Genomic DNA, 17,605 nt, shown 5'->3' with positions numbered 1-17,605 from the left:
TTGGGACTCTTTGGGGTAAATAGAATGTCTCTGCAGCGAATAGGTTTATAGATAAGCTCCTGAGCGCCATCTATCGTCGCGGAGTTTGAAAAGAAACCAACGCGCCTCGGCCCAAAATCAGAATTTATTTTGCCGTGAGAAATTGGTTGTGTGGCGTGAGAGCGTGTGAAAACATGCAAAAGCGTGTGTCACACGGCGAAACCGTGAGAGTTGGTAGGTCTGCTATACAACGTCTCGTAGCTTTCTGACCCAGGGTCGCTACAATATGAAGCTATGAATCTTAACCCTCAGTCAAATTGACTTAACGTTATCTTTTAATAATTAATAAACTCTTTGTGCTCTTTAGATCCTCTAAAACCTAATTATTATATCTCATGTTTAGCCGCTACGGAGACGTCAGAGCCGGCGGAGCATTTCAAAAAGTCCTGCCGAGATCAGGCTGCTGTCGACGCCACACAGCGCGCTGAGGGCCCGACGTTCCGGAGCTCAGTGGTCCCGTGAGCAGGACCTCAAATCTCCGTCGCATATCCTTATTAGGCTGAATCTCGATAAACCGACCACTGATTTGATGCTTATACTACTAACTTCTCGACTGAAAACATCTTTAAATTACATTCCGTGACTCAACAACAGTAGTATTTAGAATGTACAGACAAGAACGCATAATAAACGCTGTTCGTCTACAGGGCCAAGTGCTAGGGATCGATTGCTTCTGTCTTGCTCCCCGACTTGACCAATTCTGTTTAACAATGAGGTTCGGACCGCCCAGCTCATTTGAATATACATAATAATACATAAATGTCACACATAAATAAATGAAGAAATACGTGTGGACACATAAATATAGATATAAATAATTGAAGAAATACAAAAATGTAGAAATACATGTATTTAATGATGTCCTGTTGAGTTATAACTTATATTTATTAATTTCTGTATTTATACATTTATTATTGTATTTATTTATACATTTATTTAAGCATTTATTTATTTATTCCTGTATTTATTTATTTATCTATACATTTATTGAAGCATTTATTTATATATTCTTGTATTTATTCATGCATTTATTTATACTTAAGTCATTTTAAGTCCTCCATAGTCGGTTGCCCAACTCGCACACACATGTACAGATACTGATGCACAATTATATGTGGCGCGCACGCAACACACAACAACAGGCGCCAAGAAGAAATCAAGCAGGTATGTGGAGGCCTGCATGAAGCCACAGAAGCTGTTAATCATAATGTGTAATTATGATCCTGAGATGTTTCAACCGGTACGGACGGAGACGGAGTGTGTGTGCTGTACCCAACTATTTCAGGCTCGCCTTCTTTATTTATTGAGGTGGCGGCCCCCCAAAATAACACCTTCAATCAGAAACACAATACACCCAGGACAAGGAAGAAAAAGTCTCACATTTTAAAATTACAAAATATTTTAAAAAACATTTGTTTATTTGACATAAACTGTACAGATGACATTTATTTGACTAAATGATTCTTAGACAGGAACTAAAAATAACGTTCTTATTAAATAGAAAACTGAAACAAAAAAAATAGAATTAAAGATGAAAAAAACAAAGAAGTGTTGCTTATTGTACAAAACAGAGAAATGAAAATATAGCTAAGGAATGAAATCATTTATCGTACCCTGATACAGTGGTAGGCCTATTGCGAATGATCAGAAACACATTGTACACAGTGACTCAATGGCCTCGCCATCTTGGTATAGCTAAAAAAAAAATATTGGCCTCTTTGGTTCCATTAATTAGGTAAAATACATTTTGAAACAAAAATTAAATGTACTTCTATAAAAATAACTTTTCAATGGCAGTTTTTGTTTCACTAATCCTGCAACCTTTCAGTGCAAACGTCACAACAATCATTCGCTTTGGAAAGGAAGCGAAAGATTACATTTCAAGTATTGATAAAGAGTGGAGGACAGAAGCGAGAGAGCAAGAGAGAGAGACAGAGAGAGAGAGAGAGAGACAGGTGGAAAGAGAATTCAGTCTAATAGAGCGTGTTGAGTATGGGTATAGGTCACTATACATTGCATAGCTCATGTGGCACTTATTTAGCGAGAGGACAGGACACTCAGTACCCCTTGGAAGGCATTTCTTTATACAAGTGCTATTCAGGGTGTGCATTTCAGTTTGTGGTGGTGCTGCACGGCACCGTGGTGACCCGCCGGGTCCACTGAGCCTCGGGGTCACCGGGGGGGGGGGGGGGGGGGAACCAGTTCTTTCTCGGTTGTCGCTTCCCTGTGCACAAAGTGAAGTGCACTTGTGAGATCTACCTTCACCTGGTTGTCCCCTGCGTCTGTCTGGACATGCAGGAAGTTGAGGTCCAAGGACAACAGCAGCTCTGTGGAGGAATTTCTTTTTGCCTTTTTGCCTTTTTTTTTTTTTACGCAACGGGTATAATAATCCCACAAGGCATTAAGAGCTGCCGGTCTAATTCCACCAGAGGGGACAGTCACACTGTGTCTGTTGGCATCGTCGGGGAAGTGCTGGCGTTCTGAGTTGTATAAGATGATGAATTGTCAGTGCTTTCTAAAAAAAAGGAAAAAAAGAGTCTGTCACGTGCTCAAAGTACTTAAAGAGGGTTGGAGGAGCGGGGCCGGAAGTGTCGGGGGCGGAGCCAATAATGTCACTTTCCTTAAGCGCTTGTTAATCTTCGTTCGAGAGATGATGAGCCATTATTTTTTTGACTAGAAATGGCAAACTAGAGCAAAAGTATCATTTGGTGGGAGTCGTTCCCTTCTGGCCCCGCCGCTGACCAGCTGTCGCCCACGACGGACTTCACGCATGTCACTCATAAATACAACACACTCGCACACACACACGCGGCCCTGGCACGCGTACCAGATATGCGCCGGTGTGCGCGCTGCTCGCATGTACAGTAGGTATAGATATATCGTATATGTGTACCGTACAACAACGTCTTGTTTGTACAGAAAGGCCTTTCTCACTGCTCCGAGTTCAGAGTTGCCGGAGGAGGGCGGAGTCAAGCGCAGCCGCACTCCTCCACGATCATGTTGGGCACGTCCCTCTTCACGATGTTGTACTCGTCGTCGAAGTAGAGCATGGACATAGTACTGAGCTTGGTGGGGATGCAGCAGGAGTTGACCGAGCCCGGGCTCATCCCTCTCATGCGGTACTGGTTCACCACCGCGGTGTGGAAGGATGAAGCCGAGCCCGGCACGCCCGCCATGTACGCCGGGCAGCTGCCCTCGCAGTAGTTGCCGTAGTAACCGGCCGGCGCGATGATCCAGTCGTTCCAGCCGATGAGGCGGAAGTCGATGTAGAACTGCTGCCGGCAGCAGAGGCCGCCGCTGGTGCCGTCGCACTCCAGGCCGCGCTTGCGGATGCGGTGCTTCCCGTTCACCTGGCGCACGCGCACCACCAGGAAGGGCCGGTGGGCCGGGTCGCCGGGGTTCACCAGCACCGGGGCCACGCCGGCCGCCTCGCAGCCCTCGCAGTGGACCTCCAGGTCCTGGCGCCGGCTGCCTTTGACGAACGAGGCCCGCACCGCCTCGGACAGCGGGAACGTGTGCCAGCCGCTGCGTTTCAGATCCACGCGTTTCTCCACCAGAGCCCAGCGGCCGGTTCCTCCTCCTCCTCCTCCTCCTCCTCCTCCTCCGCCGCCGCCGCCAGCACCACCTCCCTCAGCCACAGCCTCCTGGTAATGGATCTTGACCTTCACCTTCCTCCGAAGGCCCTTCTCGGGGCCGCCGGGCAGCACGCGGAAGTAGAGCCACAGGTTGGCCTGGGACACGTACAGGTTCTGGTTCCCCTCGTGGGAGACCATGAAGAACAGCCCGGTGCTAGAGGAGGTGTGGTCTGTGGGAGACAGGAAAGGAAAGGTTTACTCTCTTTCTTCATCCCACATTGGTCATAACAGAGATTAAAATCATGCATAACAGTTATTTGACAAATAATGATTGTGAACCATTGGATGGTTCGGTTATCACATGACCTTCATGTGGTCACATGACCACAGATGTTCTTATGGTGGGCGAGGACCACTGAACCAAATACGACTGAAAGGGGACATTTCCATTGTTTTCTTTAATTCATTATTTTGTCGAATACATCTGTGCTACATACACAAACACAGACCACATGTCGACCGCAGAGAAAGCAGAACGCTCTTAAAAAGGGCAACGCTCCGTTTTCTAAGGGCTGCTTTGCCTTGTTTTCTCTGTTCACCCTCAATCACTGTGTCAGGTGACCTCTGTGGAAGCCCCTGATAGGCCAGCTGTGCCATGCCAGTTCTGGGATCAGGCCCAGTTGGCCTCGGGTCCAGCTTTGTAAGTGACAGGGCCAAAGAGAGAGAGAGAGAGAGAGAGAGAGTGAGAGGGTGAATGAAGGGAGAACAGAGACGAAGGAAGACGAAGGAAAGCAAGAAGGATGCAAGTGGGGAGAGGTGTGTGTGTGGGGGGGGGGCGAACATGGCCAAAGACCCCGGGGGGTTCATTGAGTTCGCTGTTAGTTCCCCTCCCACACACACACACACACACAGGCACACACCCCTCGACTCCCACCCCCCGCCCCGACCCCTCCCCCCTCCTCCCAGTGACAGAGGGTGACAGCACAAAGCCCGCCGTGAGGCGCTGTGAGGCAGCCGCGCTGCCGCCCGCCATTGAAGCGCGTGGCTTTCCGGCTAAAAAAAAAGCATGATGAGGCAAAAAATAAAAAGCCATTTACATGACACTGGCCACTTTCTACAGCGGCACAATGACCAGATCCCCGGGGAGTTTAAAGGTGCCGATGGGCTCTCTTCCCTGGCACGACTTTTTTTGCTTCATCTTCTTCTTCTTCTTCTTCTCTCTCTCTCTCTCTCTCTCTCTCTCCAAGCCTAATGATGTCTTCCAAATTACCAACTGAGGTAACTTGAAAGGTTTCTATTTCAGGAGGTTTTGGTACAATGCGCTCCAGCAGAGCAGCGCCTTTGAAAAGCAGCTAAATGACTTTGTTTGCCGACTGATTAGTGTGTGTCAGTGTCAACAGGTGCCCCCCCCCTCCGGCCTCTTGAAGGCGCCTCACGCCTCTCCCTTCTGTAAACCACGGCTTTACATTCACACGGGGACCTGTTCAGACCGGCTCCCCACTCTGGAGCATGTCAGCTGGGGAGCTTCAAGCACACACACACACACACACACACATTTGCACCCAAACATGCAACACACACACACACAACCCCCTGGTAAGCAATACATCAACCATCAGCCTTCTCAATACCAAGGAATCAAGTGCACAGTGCAAACATCTTGTAATCCACCTGAAGGCAGCGAGCTAGAGGACCCGGGGACCCGAAGGCCCCTTTAGGGGTACCAGAACCTCTTTGAGCCTCTACAGCTCCTAGTTTACAAAAAAGGTTGGAGTCGCTCAGTAATGAGCGCAGAGTGATAAACAGACAATGAAACGGAGTCTTGTGGTCCGTGGATGAGGTTTCCTCTCAAGCGGGACTAGAATCCCCAAATCATGTGCAGGGCTGGGGCAGAGCTGGGCGCCTGTCTCTTTAAGCCCCTCCTTCTCTTCGCTTCGCTGTGTGCGTCTACATAACTTAGGGTCGACAGGTTCGGCATTTTGTTTATTGCCGTGTTAACAATTATAAAGTAGTTACCTCCAATTGGTGGACAATGACATAACTATTCATGTCATTGTCCACCGTTCTGCCATATGGTTATGGATTGATTAAATGTCAGAGCGTGGGTTAAATACCCATCACGATGTCTTGAAGGCACAAGGATCATCACATTATACTCAATTAATGGATTATCATTATTGAAGAAGTTTTTTTTTTTTACTAAAACATGTTAACATGATTTAACTTATTTTTTTTAACTTAATTTTCCTTACAATGTGGGTCAGACGAAACCTTCTATCTGAAACGCTCCATTTTAGCTCCTGTCTCTTTAAGCTCAAATTCCGCTCAGTGCCTCGCTGTGTGTCCACATCCCCGTGACATCACAGACCCGACAGACGTCTGGACCTCTCAGGCAAAGGGACTTTTCTGAATGTCAAAATCGTAACAAAGTCGACTCTTTTCTTCCGTGCGATGACGCAACGATTCCGACAACCAATCGTATCGTTCCGTCGCCGCGTTCCTTCCCGTCTTTCAGACCGTGAAGCTGCCCACGCTCCTCCGTGTTGTTACTTCGGTCGTCGAGCGAACGCGGCATTACACACGTTAGTAATTATTGTGCAAGAGACTTCTCTGTAAACGTGGCGCTGCCCTCTCATCCACGCGCCTAACGACTTCCTTCTCAGCAACGTCTGTTATTTACGGAGGTTCGATTGACAATTGGGTTTTTCCCACCCACATTCCGCGAAGGCCCCACTGGACTCAGCAAGATTTTTAGAATTCAACTTGTTATATTAGCATTTATTCAATTCAGTTTATTTTGTCTAGCCCAAAATCACCATCTCCCCTCAGAGAGCTTTAAAATCAGTACACACAGACATCCCTGACCTTTGACCTCACATTAGATCAGGAAAAAACTCCAAAGAAAATAGAAACAAAAACTTTCAGGGGAAAAAAAGGTAAGAACCATTCAGGAGGGACAGAAGAATGGATGTCATGTGACCAGATGAACGGATTTACAGTGTTACATAAAGATTCAATGGATATGACAGAAATTATGAATAATTAGTAGTAGACATGGACGACGGCAGGAGTTGGTACGGCCCAAAGATGAACAGGAACAATCTCACTTCATATAAAAAAGGTTGCCACTCTCTGGTTAAATGAATGAAAAACTGCAACAGCTACTTATTGGATGTTAGATAGATATATAGTCTTTATATATCTATATATCTATACATCTATATATATATATATACTATAAATATATAGTATATAAATATCTCTATATATATGTACTATAGATATATAGCTATATCTATATCAATATATATATATATATACTATATATATACACATATAGCTATATCTAGATATATATTATATATATATATATAAATATTAGGGCTGTGAAACGATTAACATTTTTAATCGGGTTAATCACAGGTTTCTGTGGATTAATCATGATTAATCACATATTACCGATATTCTCGGTATATTTTGTGAGAACATAGAGATTTATGACAAAAGACGGATATATACATTTATACATTCTTCTATACAATGGTGCTGCAACTCAGCAGTTATTTAGCAGTTTTCTTCCATATGGAACATTAATACATCTTCATCCTAAACAGAATGTTTAACCCTCCTGTTCCCTTTCGGGTCAATTTGACCCCATTAAATGTTTAATGTCGGTGTTCTTTGGGGTCAATTTGACCCCAGGCTGTTTTTCACTGTGTCAAACATATAAGAAATATCAACTTTTTTATTTATTTAAAGGGCTATTTAGGTAGTCAACAAACAAACATAAAGTACCTCACACTTAAACTTGGGAAGCAATATTAATTCTAATAATTTTCTGGAGGTTTTAATTGCTGGGGTCAAATTGACCCGAGGGTAAAATATGTTAGTAAATGTAAAGGTAACAGGAGGGTTAAACAGAACATTTTTCTCTTGTTTGTCAACCATTAACTCCACCATGATACAATCTAAAGGCCTCTAGTCTTCCTCTAGCAGCTGCTGAGGCAAACTGACTGTGTGGGTTTTCTTCATGAACTGGGCCGTGATGAAAGGGACGGCGGGGACACCGCTGCAAAGCTGAAACCTCACCGGCCCGGACACGGGGACAGATTGACAAGTGACTTTTTTTTTGCTCGGTCCCGATGCGCGCGCACGGAGCTCTGTGGCGCACGAGACGGAGATCGATAAGTGTTAACGCAACGCGAAGAGACAGAAATGACATGCTGCTGTGGAGATACGATCAACAACAGACGTTTAGTTTAATAAAAGAACAAAGACGTGCTCTAGAGAACATGTCAGGGGGCGGGCCAATCTTTTTAATGTCATGCGATCTACCGACACTACGCCGCGATCGACTGGCAGGTCGCGATCGACGTGTTGAGACCCTGATCTACAGGAAGTAAAAGTTGTAACAAGGTTTCCGTAGGTGAACCTGCGGAAGGATCATTACCGATGAACAGACCGTCTGCATGAGAGCGGACAGAGTTCAGATTGAAGTGGTGTATTGGAAGCTCATTTTGCAAGTGACTTTTTTCGTCGCGACCAACAACAGACGGATTGGAAGCTCATTCTGCGCATGCGTTAAATGCGTTAAAACAAAAAAACTAGTTAAACCTGTAATTGAATTAACTGAGTTAACGCGTTATTTTTCACAGCACTAATAAATATATATCTATATAGATATAGATATATATTGTGTATGTATCTATATAAATATGAAGCCCTCTCTGAGAGAGCAGGGCACTGAGGATCATCTCTACATCTATATATACATATATACATCTATATATACATATATGTATATATAGTATCTATAGATCTATATATATATATATAGTATATATATACACACTATATATACATAAATATAGTGTGTATATATATACAGGACTGTCTCAGAAAATTAGAATATTGTGATGAAGTTCTTTATTTTCTGTAATGCAATTAAAAAAACAAAAATGTCATGCATTCTGGATTCATTACAAATCAACTGAAATATTGCAAGCCTTTTATTCTTTTAATATTGCTGATTATGGCTTACAGCTTAAGAAAACTCAAATATCCTATCTCTAAATATTAGAATATCATGAAAAAGTATACTAGTAGGGTATTAAACAAATCACTTGAATTGTCTAATTAACTCGAAACACCTGCAAGGGTTTCCTGAGCCTTGACAAACACTCAGCTGTTATAAATCTTTTTTTACTTGGTCTGAGGAAATATTAAAATTTTATGAGATAGGATTTTAGAGTTTTCTTAAGCTGTAAGCCATAATCAGCAATATTAAAAGAATAAAAGGCTTGCAATATTTCAGTTGATTTGTAATGAATCCAGAATGCATGACATTTTTTTTTTAATTGCATTACAGAAAATAAAGAACTTTATCACAATATTCTAATTTTCTGAGACAGTCCTGTATATAGTGTGCATATATATATATATATATATATATAAATATGAAGCCCTCTCTGAGAGAGCGGGGCACTGAGGATCACCCAGTAGTTCCTCCTGGTTCAGTTACCCTCAGCTTATGCCGATGTACCACATGACTTATTTCCAGCGAGTGCCTTTGAATGAACAAACTGTTCCTGTGGTCTAGTGTTGTGGCCCCGACACGCCTCGCCTGACCCCGCTGCGCCGAGAGGCCTCCAGTGAGAACAGCGCAGGACACCTGGGTGGGCTGGTGGAGCTGCTCCGGCGTGTCCCCACCTGCGCCACAAAGTCAGGGAAGAGGCGGCGGAGGCCAACCGGCGGGCGGGCGGGCCGCCCCCAGAGATCATTACTCAAAGCTGCTGTCGACAAGACCGCACGGCCGCGGAAAAGACGAGGGCGCTCCAGGAATTCCACAGATAGGGCGAGGAGGTGAGGGAGGGAGATGGAGAGCGTGGAAGCTTCAAGCTCGCTCCTCCTCATTGTTGTTGTGGTTGGAGTTGTTGTTGTTGTTGTTGTTGAAGCTTTACTACAGGGGCTTTTTTTGTCTTCATAATGTTACATAAATCCTTGAGAGGACCACACGCTGTAGAGAAAGGCCGCCGGGCCCCGTGGGGACTGAAACACACACTTGTAGCTGAATGTGGAAAATGTCTGGAGCAGGTCCAGGAGGGCCGTGACTGACAGCTCCTCATGAAAGGCTTGTGTCCTGAAGTAAACCTGCCAACCTGATCCTCCTCCGGAGGAACTGGGCTGGAGTTAATGACCTTCCTATAATGAAGTCTTAATTCTCAATGTCTTGGACCGCTCGCCGCGGGTTCACTGGGTCCGAACGGCTATAGTGAGCAATCAAGAAAGCGCCGATCTAAACTTCTCTTTCGACCCCTCTCTCTCTCTCTCTCTCTCCCCCCCCCCCCCCTTTCCCTGCCTGTGAACCCCGCGCTCCGCTCCCGTGGATACGAGACACCGAATCCCTCGGCGAGGGCCCATGGGACCATGTCAGGAGAGAAAGGAGATTGGCACCTGCCCGGGGGCCGCTTGGCAGACCTCGTCCCTCTGTGCCACCGCAACTGGAGATAAGACGCCGGCTCCCCGGGCCGACAAGCATGCAGTTAACCCTGTGCTGGGGGGGGGGGGTTACCTTACTGCTCCACACACATCAACAAGACACCCACACACACCTATACACATCTACTTGCTCTCGCTGCTGTTGGACAAACATGTTTGATGTTTGCAACCTCCTTGTCCTAAAATGTGACAACAACAATTCTGGGCTCCCTTATGGTTGGTGGCGTGTGTGTGGGGGGGGGGGGGGGCATATGCCAGCTGGCCAGGAGGCAGACAGGGTCTAGGGAGCATGAGGGACCCGAGCCAGCTCCATGGTACAAATCCACACAAAGACTCAAAGGTGTGAGCAAGAATAGAAGTATAGAGGGGGGGGGGCAGAAGAAGAAGAAGAAGAAGAAGAAGAAGAAGAAGAAGAAGAAGAAGAAGAAGAAGAAGAAGCAAAGGAACCTTTAGAACGACACAAACTTTCTCCCTGCATTATGGTCACACGACACACGACACACCCCCTCACCATCAACAACGCCGCAGCCCCTCCACCCACCGACGCACCAACTCAAAAGTCTCATGCATTATTCTGAGCCCTTCCTTTTGTGGCCCCCGCTCCGCGGTGACATGTCGGCTTCAGCAGGAACACTCAGTGCTCCGCTCATAATTGCCTGGCTTTTGTTCCCTTGTCATGAGGTGGCTCAGATCATTCCCATTGGAAGGCAGGGCCCACAGCCCATTCAGGCTAATTGTACCGGCAGGGCCAATCGGAAAACACAGGATGGTGTGTGTGTGTGTGCGCGCGCTCGCGTGTGTGTCTTTTTTGGAGGTATTTAATTGTATGTTTTCTTTTTGTTGAACAAGCAGTTTGTGTCAAAGACTCGGTTCTCACAGCGCTAACTGACAATTATTGGATTCTGTCAAGCGCAGATGATTGTAAGTGTTGGAGTGTGTGTGTGTGCGTGTGTGTGTGTGTGAGTGAGTGAGTGAGTGAGTGAGAGAGTGAGAGAGAGAGAGAGAGAAAAGGGTGTTCTCTTTGGACTTCTGAGAATTAGTTAGATACACATTCTTAGAGGAAGGGATAAATGGCCAATTGAGGGACTTTGTCTCATTTTAAAAGAGCTTTTATACGTTGGAGTATTGAGAGTGAGCTCAGCTTTAGTGATGAAATTGGATTCAGAGGTTCCTTTTATCCCCTAGACAACACATGGGGTAATTTAAGGACTCTTCCGTTGGTTTCATTTCTTTTATAAATGGCATCGGGATGATTGAACACTGCTGCAGTGAGATGACGGCCATGATGAGCACATCAGATACAAGGAGGGTTGTTTGTTACTCACCACCTCACCCATCTCATCCATCTCATCCATCTCATCCACTCGTCATATCAACGTGATAAGTTTAACATCATTAAATTCCCTCTATGGATGTCATGTTATGAGCACACCTCAGAGCCCGTGGAGCAGTTACATGACGTCAAAAGGTGACCGGGATTCATCGAGGGGTTGGTTTGGATGCGTGACATGAATTATTGATTATTACCTGACTCCGCGAAGCTGATGATCTCGGAGTTCTCCGCGTGCACCTCGTTGTACGCAGCCCGTCCGTCAAAGCTGGGGATCTCCACCCGGCCGTCCTCGCGCACTTTCCCGGCGTGCAGCCTCCGGAGCGCCGTCACCATGGCCGCCTTGGGGATGGGGTGGGTGATGTTGGGTCTCTCCCTCATCTGCATCCGGTTCAGTATGTGCCTCTTCACGGCTTCTAGGAAGTCGATGTTGATCCGCTCTGATTGATCCGGGGTCCTGAGGCCGCAGGATGCGCACGACTCCTGGGGCAAGCTCTGAGTGTCCGCCGCCGCCGCCGCCGAGAGGACGCACGCCACCAAACAGGACAGAGCCACACTGTGGATGCTCATTTTTAGACAACTCAAGATCGCAGTCCAAAACACGAGAGAAGAGAAGGTTCCCACACAAGCACACTTAAAAAAAGATTCTATTAAGTTACACATGTGCCAGTTCCGGGCGCGGAGGGGACAGGACATCCACTTGTGCTCCAAAGGTGAACAGCTACAAGATATCCACAGGAGCCAATGAAATCGTTTGTATTCCCAAACACACACAAGAAGAAGAAGAGGCTGAGATTGTGAGGCTAATTGCCTCCTCGAGTCATTACGCGTTCGGGTTGTTATCCAGCGCCGCGTCTTTGTGCGCGAAATAACAACAAAAAGTGGCTCTCTGTGATTGACAGGCGCACTCAGATGTGCGGCTCGTTGACGCGCTTCTGTCGCACCACGTTCTCTTCAGACTGCGAGGCGTGATCTACCAAAACAAAGCTCGCGCCTCGCCGGCAAGTCTAAATGAGAACCCCCCCCCCCCACACACACACACACCGCCCCCCTCCTTCTCCCCCCTCCTCCTTTCGGCGTCCAAAGGCGCGCAGTCCGCTCCTTCCCATTCAAACAGCGCAACAGCGCAAACTCCACTCCAACGGCCCCGCAGTGCCGCAGTGAGAGCAGCGGCTCCTCGGCGAGTCCTCTGGTGTCTTTAGTGTGGATGCACCGCGGGCTGCTGCTGCTGCTGCTGCTGCTGCTGTGTGTGTGTGTGTGTGTGTGTGTGTGTGTGTGTGTGTGTGTGTGTGTGTGTGTGTGTGTGTGTGTGTGTGTGTGTGTGTGTGTGTGTGTGTGTGTGTGTGTGTGTGTGTGTGTGTGTGTGTGCGGGGACGCGCGTGGACCTGGATGTCTCTCTCTCTCTCGCGCTCTCTCTCTCTCTCTCTCCCGCGTGTGCGTCCTAGCGAGATGCTGCTCAGTGAGACCCTGTTCTCTCCTGTGCAATCACGACAACAGGGGCTCCGCGCACCCAAAGTTTTTATACAGGAGTCCAAACCACGTGGTGATTTCCACCAACTGGACGCCAGGCATCGGATTATTAAACTACTACGTCTCCAGAGCCGTGTGTGTGTGCGTGTGTGTGTGCGTGTGAGGGGGGGGGGGGGGGGGGGCTTGCGTCATTGTTTTTACACTTTAAAAAAAAGGCTTTTCGTTATTTGATGAACAGACTGAAACATAATGTGGTCATCCAACTTTGAGAGCCTGTGAGAGGTGCAGGGTGTTTGAGTTGGACTTAAATCACTTTTCAGATCTTTAAAAATACTTTTATTTCGCAACATAAAACGGGTTCGAGGCAAACTAAACACTTTTTAAAAATATATATATATATGGGGGAAGGAATAAAAAGAAGTTGGAACTTTAGTCTAGCGAGTGCATGTCCTGGCATAATGTTGATTATAAACAAACATCGCCATCTAGCGGTATAAACGGCTCATTACACGCTGCAGGACGGATGGATGGGACACAGACCGGTGGTACCCTGTGAAGGCGCTCCAAGTAATATTTGTAAATATATATATTTAAAATTAGCATCAATTAAAGATAGTTATTTAATAAATATACAATCAAAGACAAGTGTACATTCATGAACGTAATTCTATATATTCTATACCAAAAACTCAAACCATAAAAAATGTGCTCTGGTTCGGGGGTGCATCACATTTTGTAAGAAATGAACAGATGCAAAGTCAAATATATATTACTTGTGGTAACACAACTTTCTCTAAAGCCTGTTACTATAATACATTACAAAAACGATCTGAACAGTATTATTATATATGTATAAGCAATATTTATAATGCTGTTTGTCAAGCATCATAACACATTGCAGTATAAAGCATTTCATAATGGCTTCTATGCATATCATACAAATTACTGGTCTCTTCAGCCTCATAAAAACATTCAAATCAAATTGTGCAAGAAGAGAAAATCCCTCTCGTGTCCCGGGGTCACCACAGGAAACTCTGCTCCAGCCCTCACAGTGAGAGCCAATCACATGTTGTCATATCCATGATGTATTATACATAGACTGTATAACACAGAGAGGAACACATGATGACACCGTGGTGAGGTTTACATTCTGTCTGTATGACCTTATCATGTGTTGATTCATTTGCTTTCCAAAATCCCAAGAGGAGAACTCATCTTCAGGAGCAGGTCTGTCATCAGAGGAGCAGCAATGTAAAGTCAAGGCCAAACCAAGTGAGGCACAGTAGGGGAGGGGGGGGGGTGGATTAGTTTACTTTCCTCCAGACTCCAATGTTCTCCAAGATGAGGTGTACATGACCTAATGGCATCAGATAGATATAAGACAATGTTGACATGTGCTCCAGTGTGGTTAAAGTTTATTTAGAAATGACTAAGTTATTCCTAAACTATAGTTATTTTATACGTAAGGGGCTTTTATCCCCCTTGACGAGCAGAAGTCTGGCAACCTCTGCAGCCAAGGCATTTTGAGACCCACACAAGTTTATTTTAAATGATTTTTTCCAAAGATCCCACATATGTTATTCTGAATATGAGGAAACATGGCTGACATTCAGAGAATTTCCATTTGATGAAACAATGCAGCCAGAAGTCAGTCTTGGGTTTGAACATTTCACTTAGTGGAGAAATCATATTTCTTACAGAAAGCGTTACCAAGTTGTCATGCAAGTTTATTTTTACTGTCAAAAAATGAAAAGACCAAAACCCTCCATTTCCTAGTAATGTGTGGGTCAGTGGTCAGCAGGTCCGTCTCTCAATCAGGGGGTTGGAGGTTCAATGCCCGCCCTAGTTGATGTGTCCTTGAGCAAGACACTTAACCCTGAACTGCTCCCTGTAGCTGCGTCTACGGTGTATGAATAGATAAAAGCGTCAGTTTAATGACAAATAATAATGTAATGAAAGGGTGAATGATGTAGTTTTAAAGAGAGCTTTGAGTGGTCGGAAGACTAGAATAGATCTCTTCAAGTACAGGTCCAGCTGGCATTGGGTGGAGGCAGGTCACCGCACCATCACAGAGCTGGCATACTGACCACCGTTGACTGACTGAGTTCAGCTGTGGATTAATACAGGTGTGTGTAGGTGTGTAAACAGTCCATGGTAACCAGCCGTATTTGTTTTAGATTAAGGACCAGGAAGTGGTCATTGCAGGTGCCTTTTCTGGATCTCACTTCCCACTGATCCAAACAGTTTCAGATAGACAAAGAACATTTCGAGATGTGTTCCTGAAAGGAATGTTTGTTTTAATAAGTCTCACACATTAGTCTTCAGTAAGAATCATGTTTGCATTGCATCAATGCCGATTTACCATTTTTGATGAAAAGATGAAAGCTTGAAATTTAAATCACATCATGTGAGAACACCTTAATTCAGATTTCTATTCAGAAATGTCCCTCCAGAGCGTTATTCCGTCTCTCAGGTTGGACAGAATGGCCACAGTGCGCTCTGGCGTCATCGTGTGTAATACATGGTTTATTACAGGCACCATCAGCTCCATGATGGCAGTTTAGATAAAAGCTCATGAAGCTGAAATATATCACAGACTTTTGGTGGCAATGAAGAGCCGCCTGTCACAGCAGACTCGGGTTTCAGGGAACGGTGCCGGGAGCCGCGGAGGTAGCCTCCCCGTTGGGCCGGGTGTTGGCCGGGCCGTAGCCGGCGAGCGACCGCTGTCCCCGTGCCCACCAGGTGGTCCTCTGCCAAGGTGACAGCGGACCCAGGCCGACGTTCGGGCAGCCCGCCCACCAACTGCTCCAGGACCACCTTCTAGGCTACTTCCTGCGACTCTACTGAAGAGACAGGAGCCAGACTACCCACTCGGCCGCCGGCCAGCCACACGCCCCCGCTGTAGCCTGGAAGGAGTCCAGGAAGGACTGCGAGTCATCCGCTGCGGTCATCCTGTGTAGGAACACCCCCGTCCGGCGGAGCTGCCGCTGACCGGGCGGCGATCTGCAGCGAGGCGAAGGTCTGCCTCTCAGCCCGGTCATGGAGAGCCCTCAGAAACTGACAGCGTGTCTTCGCCTGTTCGCGCTGCATGGCCGCGATCCCCGCCAGCATCTGCCCCGGAGCCACCATCGGCATGCTGCTCCTGTTGATCCATGTGCCCGCCCCACGTCGGGCTCCACTGTAGCAGGTGTGCGTGGCGGCACAAACGAGGCAACACAAGGAAGCTGGGCAGTGTGAGGATCTTATTCTCTTGCTTTTCGCAGCCGGTCAAGACTTCTTTTCACGCCCGGCTGCTCTCTCTCTCTCCCCCCGTTTCCCAGCTCCTCCTCCTCTTAGACAAACACAAACCCCAATTGAACACAGCTGAGGCCACTTACCGCTCCCTGAACCACACCCCCGCTCCATCCACTCTGCAGCTGCGCTTAACCACACCCGCTGCCACACTAACACTGAAGCTTTCTCTATGCACATGTCTCTCAAAAACAAGAGGTTCTGTTAGGAGTCCATCAGAGTCATTTGCCAGATGGAGATGGGACTGTGTCTGGTCCATGGTCTCCCCCCCAGCACCAGCAGCAGATCGGGCAGATGCTGGGCCACATCGTGGTCCTCCTCGTCCAGCAGCTCCTCCGTAGGACTCCACTGGGTCCTGAACGACTTGTTCTCAAAGGTCAGACAGTTTCCAGTCCGCTGAGCGTCCGTCCCCATCGAGCCCTCTGTGCTGTGGTCCGGACTGGAGGGCGGGGCCAGTGTTGTGCCTCCGTAGCATCTGTCCGGGCTGAAGGTCTCCAGCTCGATGGCGCCCTCTGAGCCCAGGAACGTGAGCGGGGCGGGGAAGCACTTGTTCTTGAAGTGCCTCAGTTTCCCTCCCAGAAGGCCCGGTTGGATTCCTGAGCTGGAGCTGCTGCTGCTGCTGCTGGACTTGTAGCTGGGACCGAGCCCGGCACAGCAGTGGTGGATCTTGTCTGGGGGGTTGGAGCCCGGGACCGTGGCCACCTGCCCCCAGCTCTGCGTGGTGAAGTTGTACCTCCACAGGCAGTTCTTTGGACAGTTCTGGCTCTCGCCTCCCCCAAAGATCAGCATACTGTCCTTGTAGGCCACGGCCGAGTGGCCCATCAGCCTGGACATCGGTTCAGGAAAAACTCCCCCCAAAAAAACTTTCACAGGAAAAAAGGGAAGAACCCTTCAGGAGAGCAAAAGCAGTGGATCCCTCTCCAGGATGGACAGAATAATAGATGTCATGTGACCAGATGAACCGAGTTACATACACATTCAATGAACATGACAGACATTATGAATAAGTAGTAGGCATGGACCACGATCCAGAAACTTTCTGTCTGCTGAATACGATACGAGAGGGATACAAAAATTCCGATGCCACTACTTAAAAGCTGCTGTGGCTGAACGAGTGTTTTCACATCCATAACACTGTAATTATGTCGTAGAAATGCCAACTGGAGCTACAGTTTGAGGAGCTGAGTGCAGCTGAGAGACGGAGGAATGACGAGGCTTCGGGAAAAAAAGAACAGCGTTCGCAAACATATATTTTAGTGTGTTTTTTCCCGTAACCATACAGGCCTGTAATCCTACACTAAAAAAACGATTCAAGCCCTTCTTAGAGGTGACACATTTAAATATTGTTTGATACATTTAAATAAATCAATTACAAAACGAAGATATTTATATTGAATGGGTG

The 17,605-nt window shown here is 47.0% G+C and overlaps 1 protein-coding gene across 1 annotated transcript; it reads right to left on the bottom strand.

Moving 5' to 3' along the window:
- Positions 1-1,259: 1,259 nt before the first annotated feature.
- inhbb (inhibin subunit beta B) lies at positions 1,260-12,428 on the bottom strand. The gene is made up of 2 exons (XM_056435427.1): positions 11,640-12,428; positions 1,260-3,844 (listed from the first exon to the last, which is right to left on the bottom strand). Exons 1-2 carry the CDS (start codon positions 12,136-12,138, stop codon positions 3,009-3,011), a joined length of 1,335 nt encoding a protein of 444 aa, XP_056291402.1. The 5' UTR covers positions 12,139-12,428; the 3' UTR covers positions 1,260-3,008.
- Between the last annotated feature and the right edge of the window lie 5,177 nt (positions 12,429-17,605).

Source organism: Pseudoliparis swirei, chromosome 2 (assembly GCF_029220125.1).
Source record: "Pseudoliparis swirei isolate HS2019 ecotype Mariana Trench chromosome 2, NWPU_hadal_v1, whole genome shotgun sequence".
Taxonomy (NCBI): domain Eukaryota; kingdom Metazoa; phylum Chordata; class Actinopteri; order Perciformes; family Liparidae; genus Pseudoliparis; species Pseudoliparis swirei.
The sequence above is the reverse complement of the archived record's forward strand: the minus strand, read 5'-3'. Positions and strand labels throughout refer to the sequence as shown.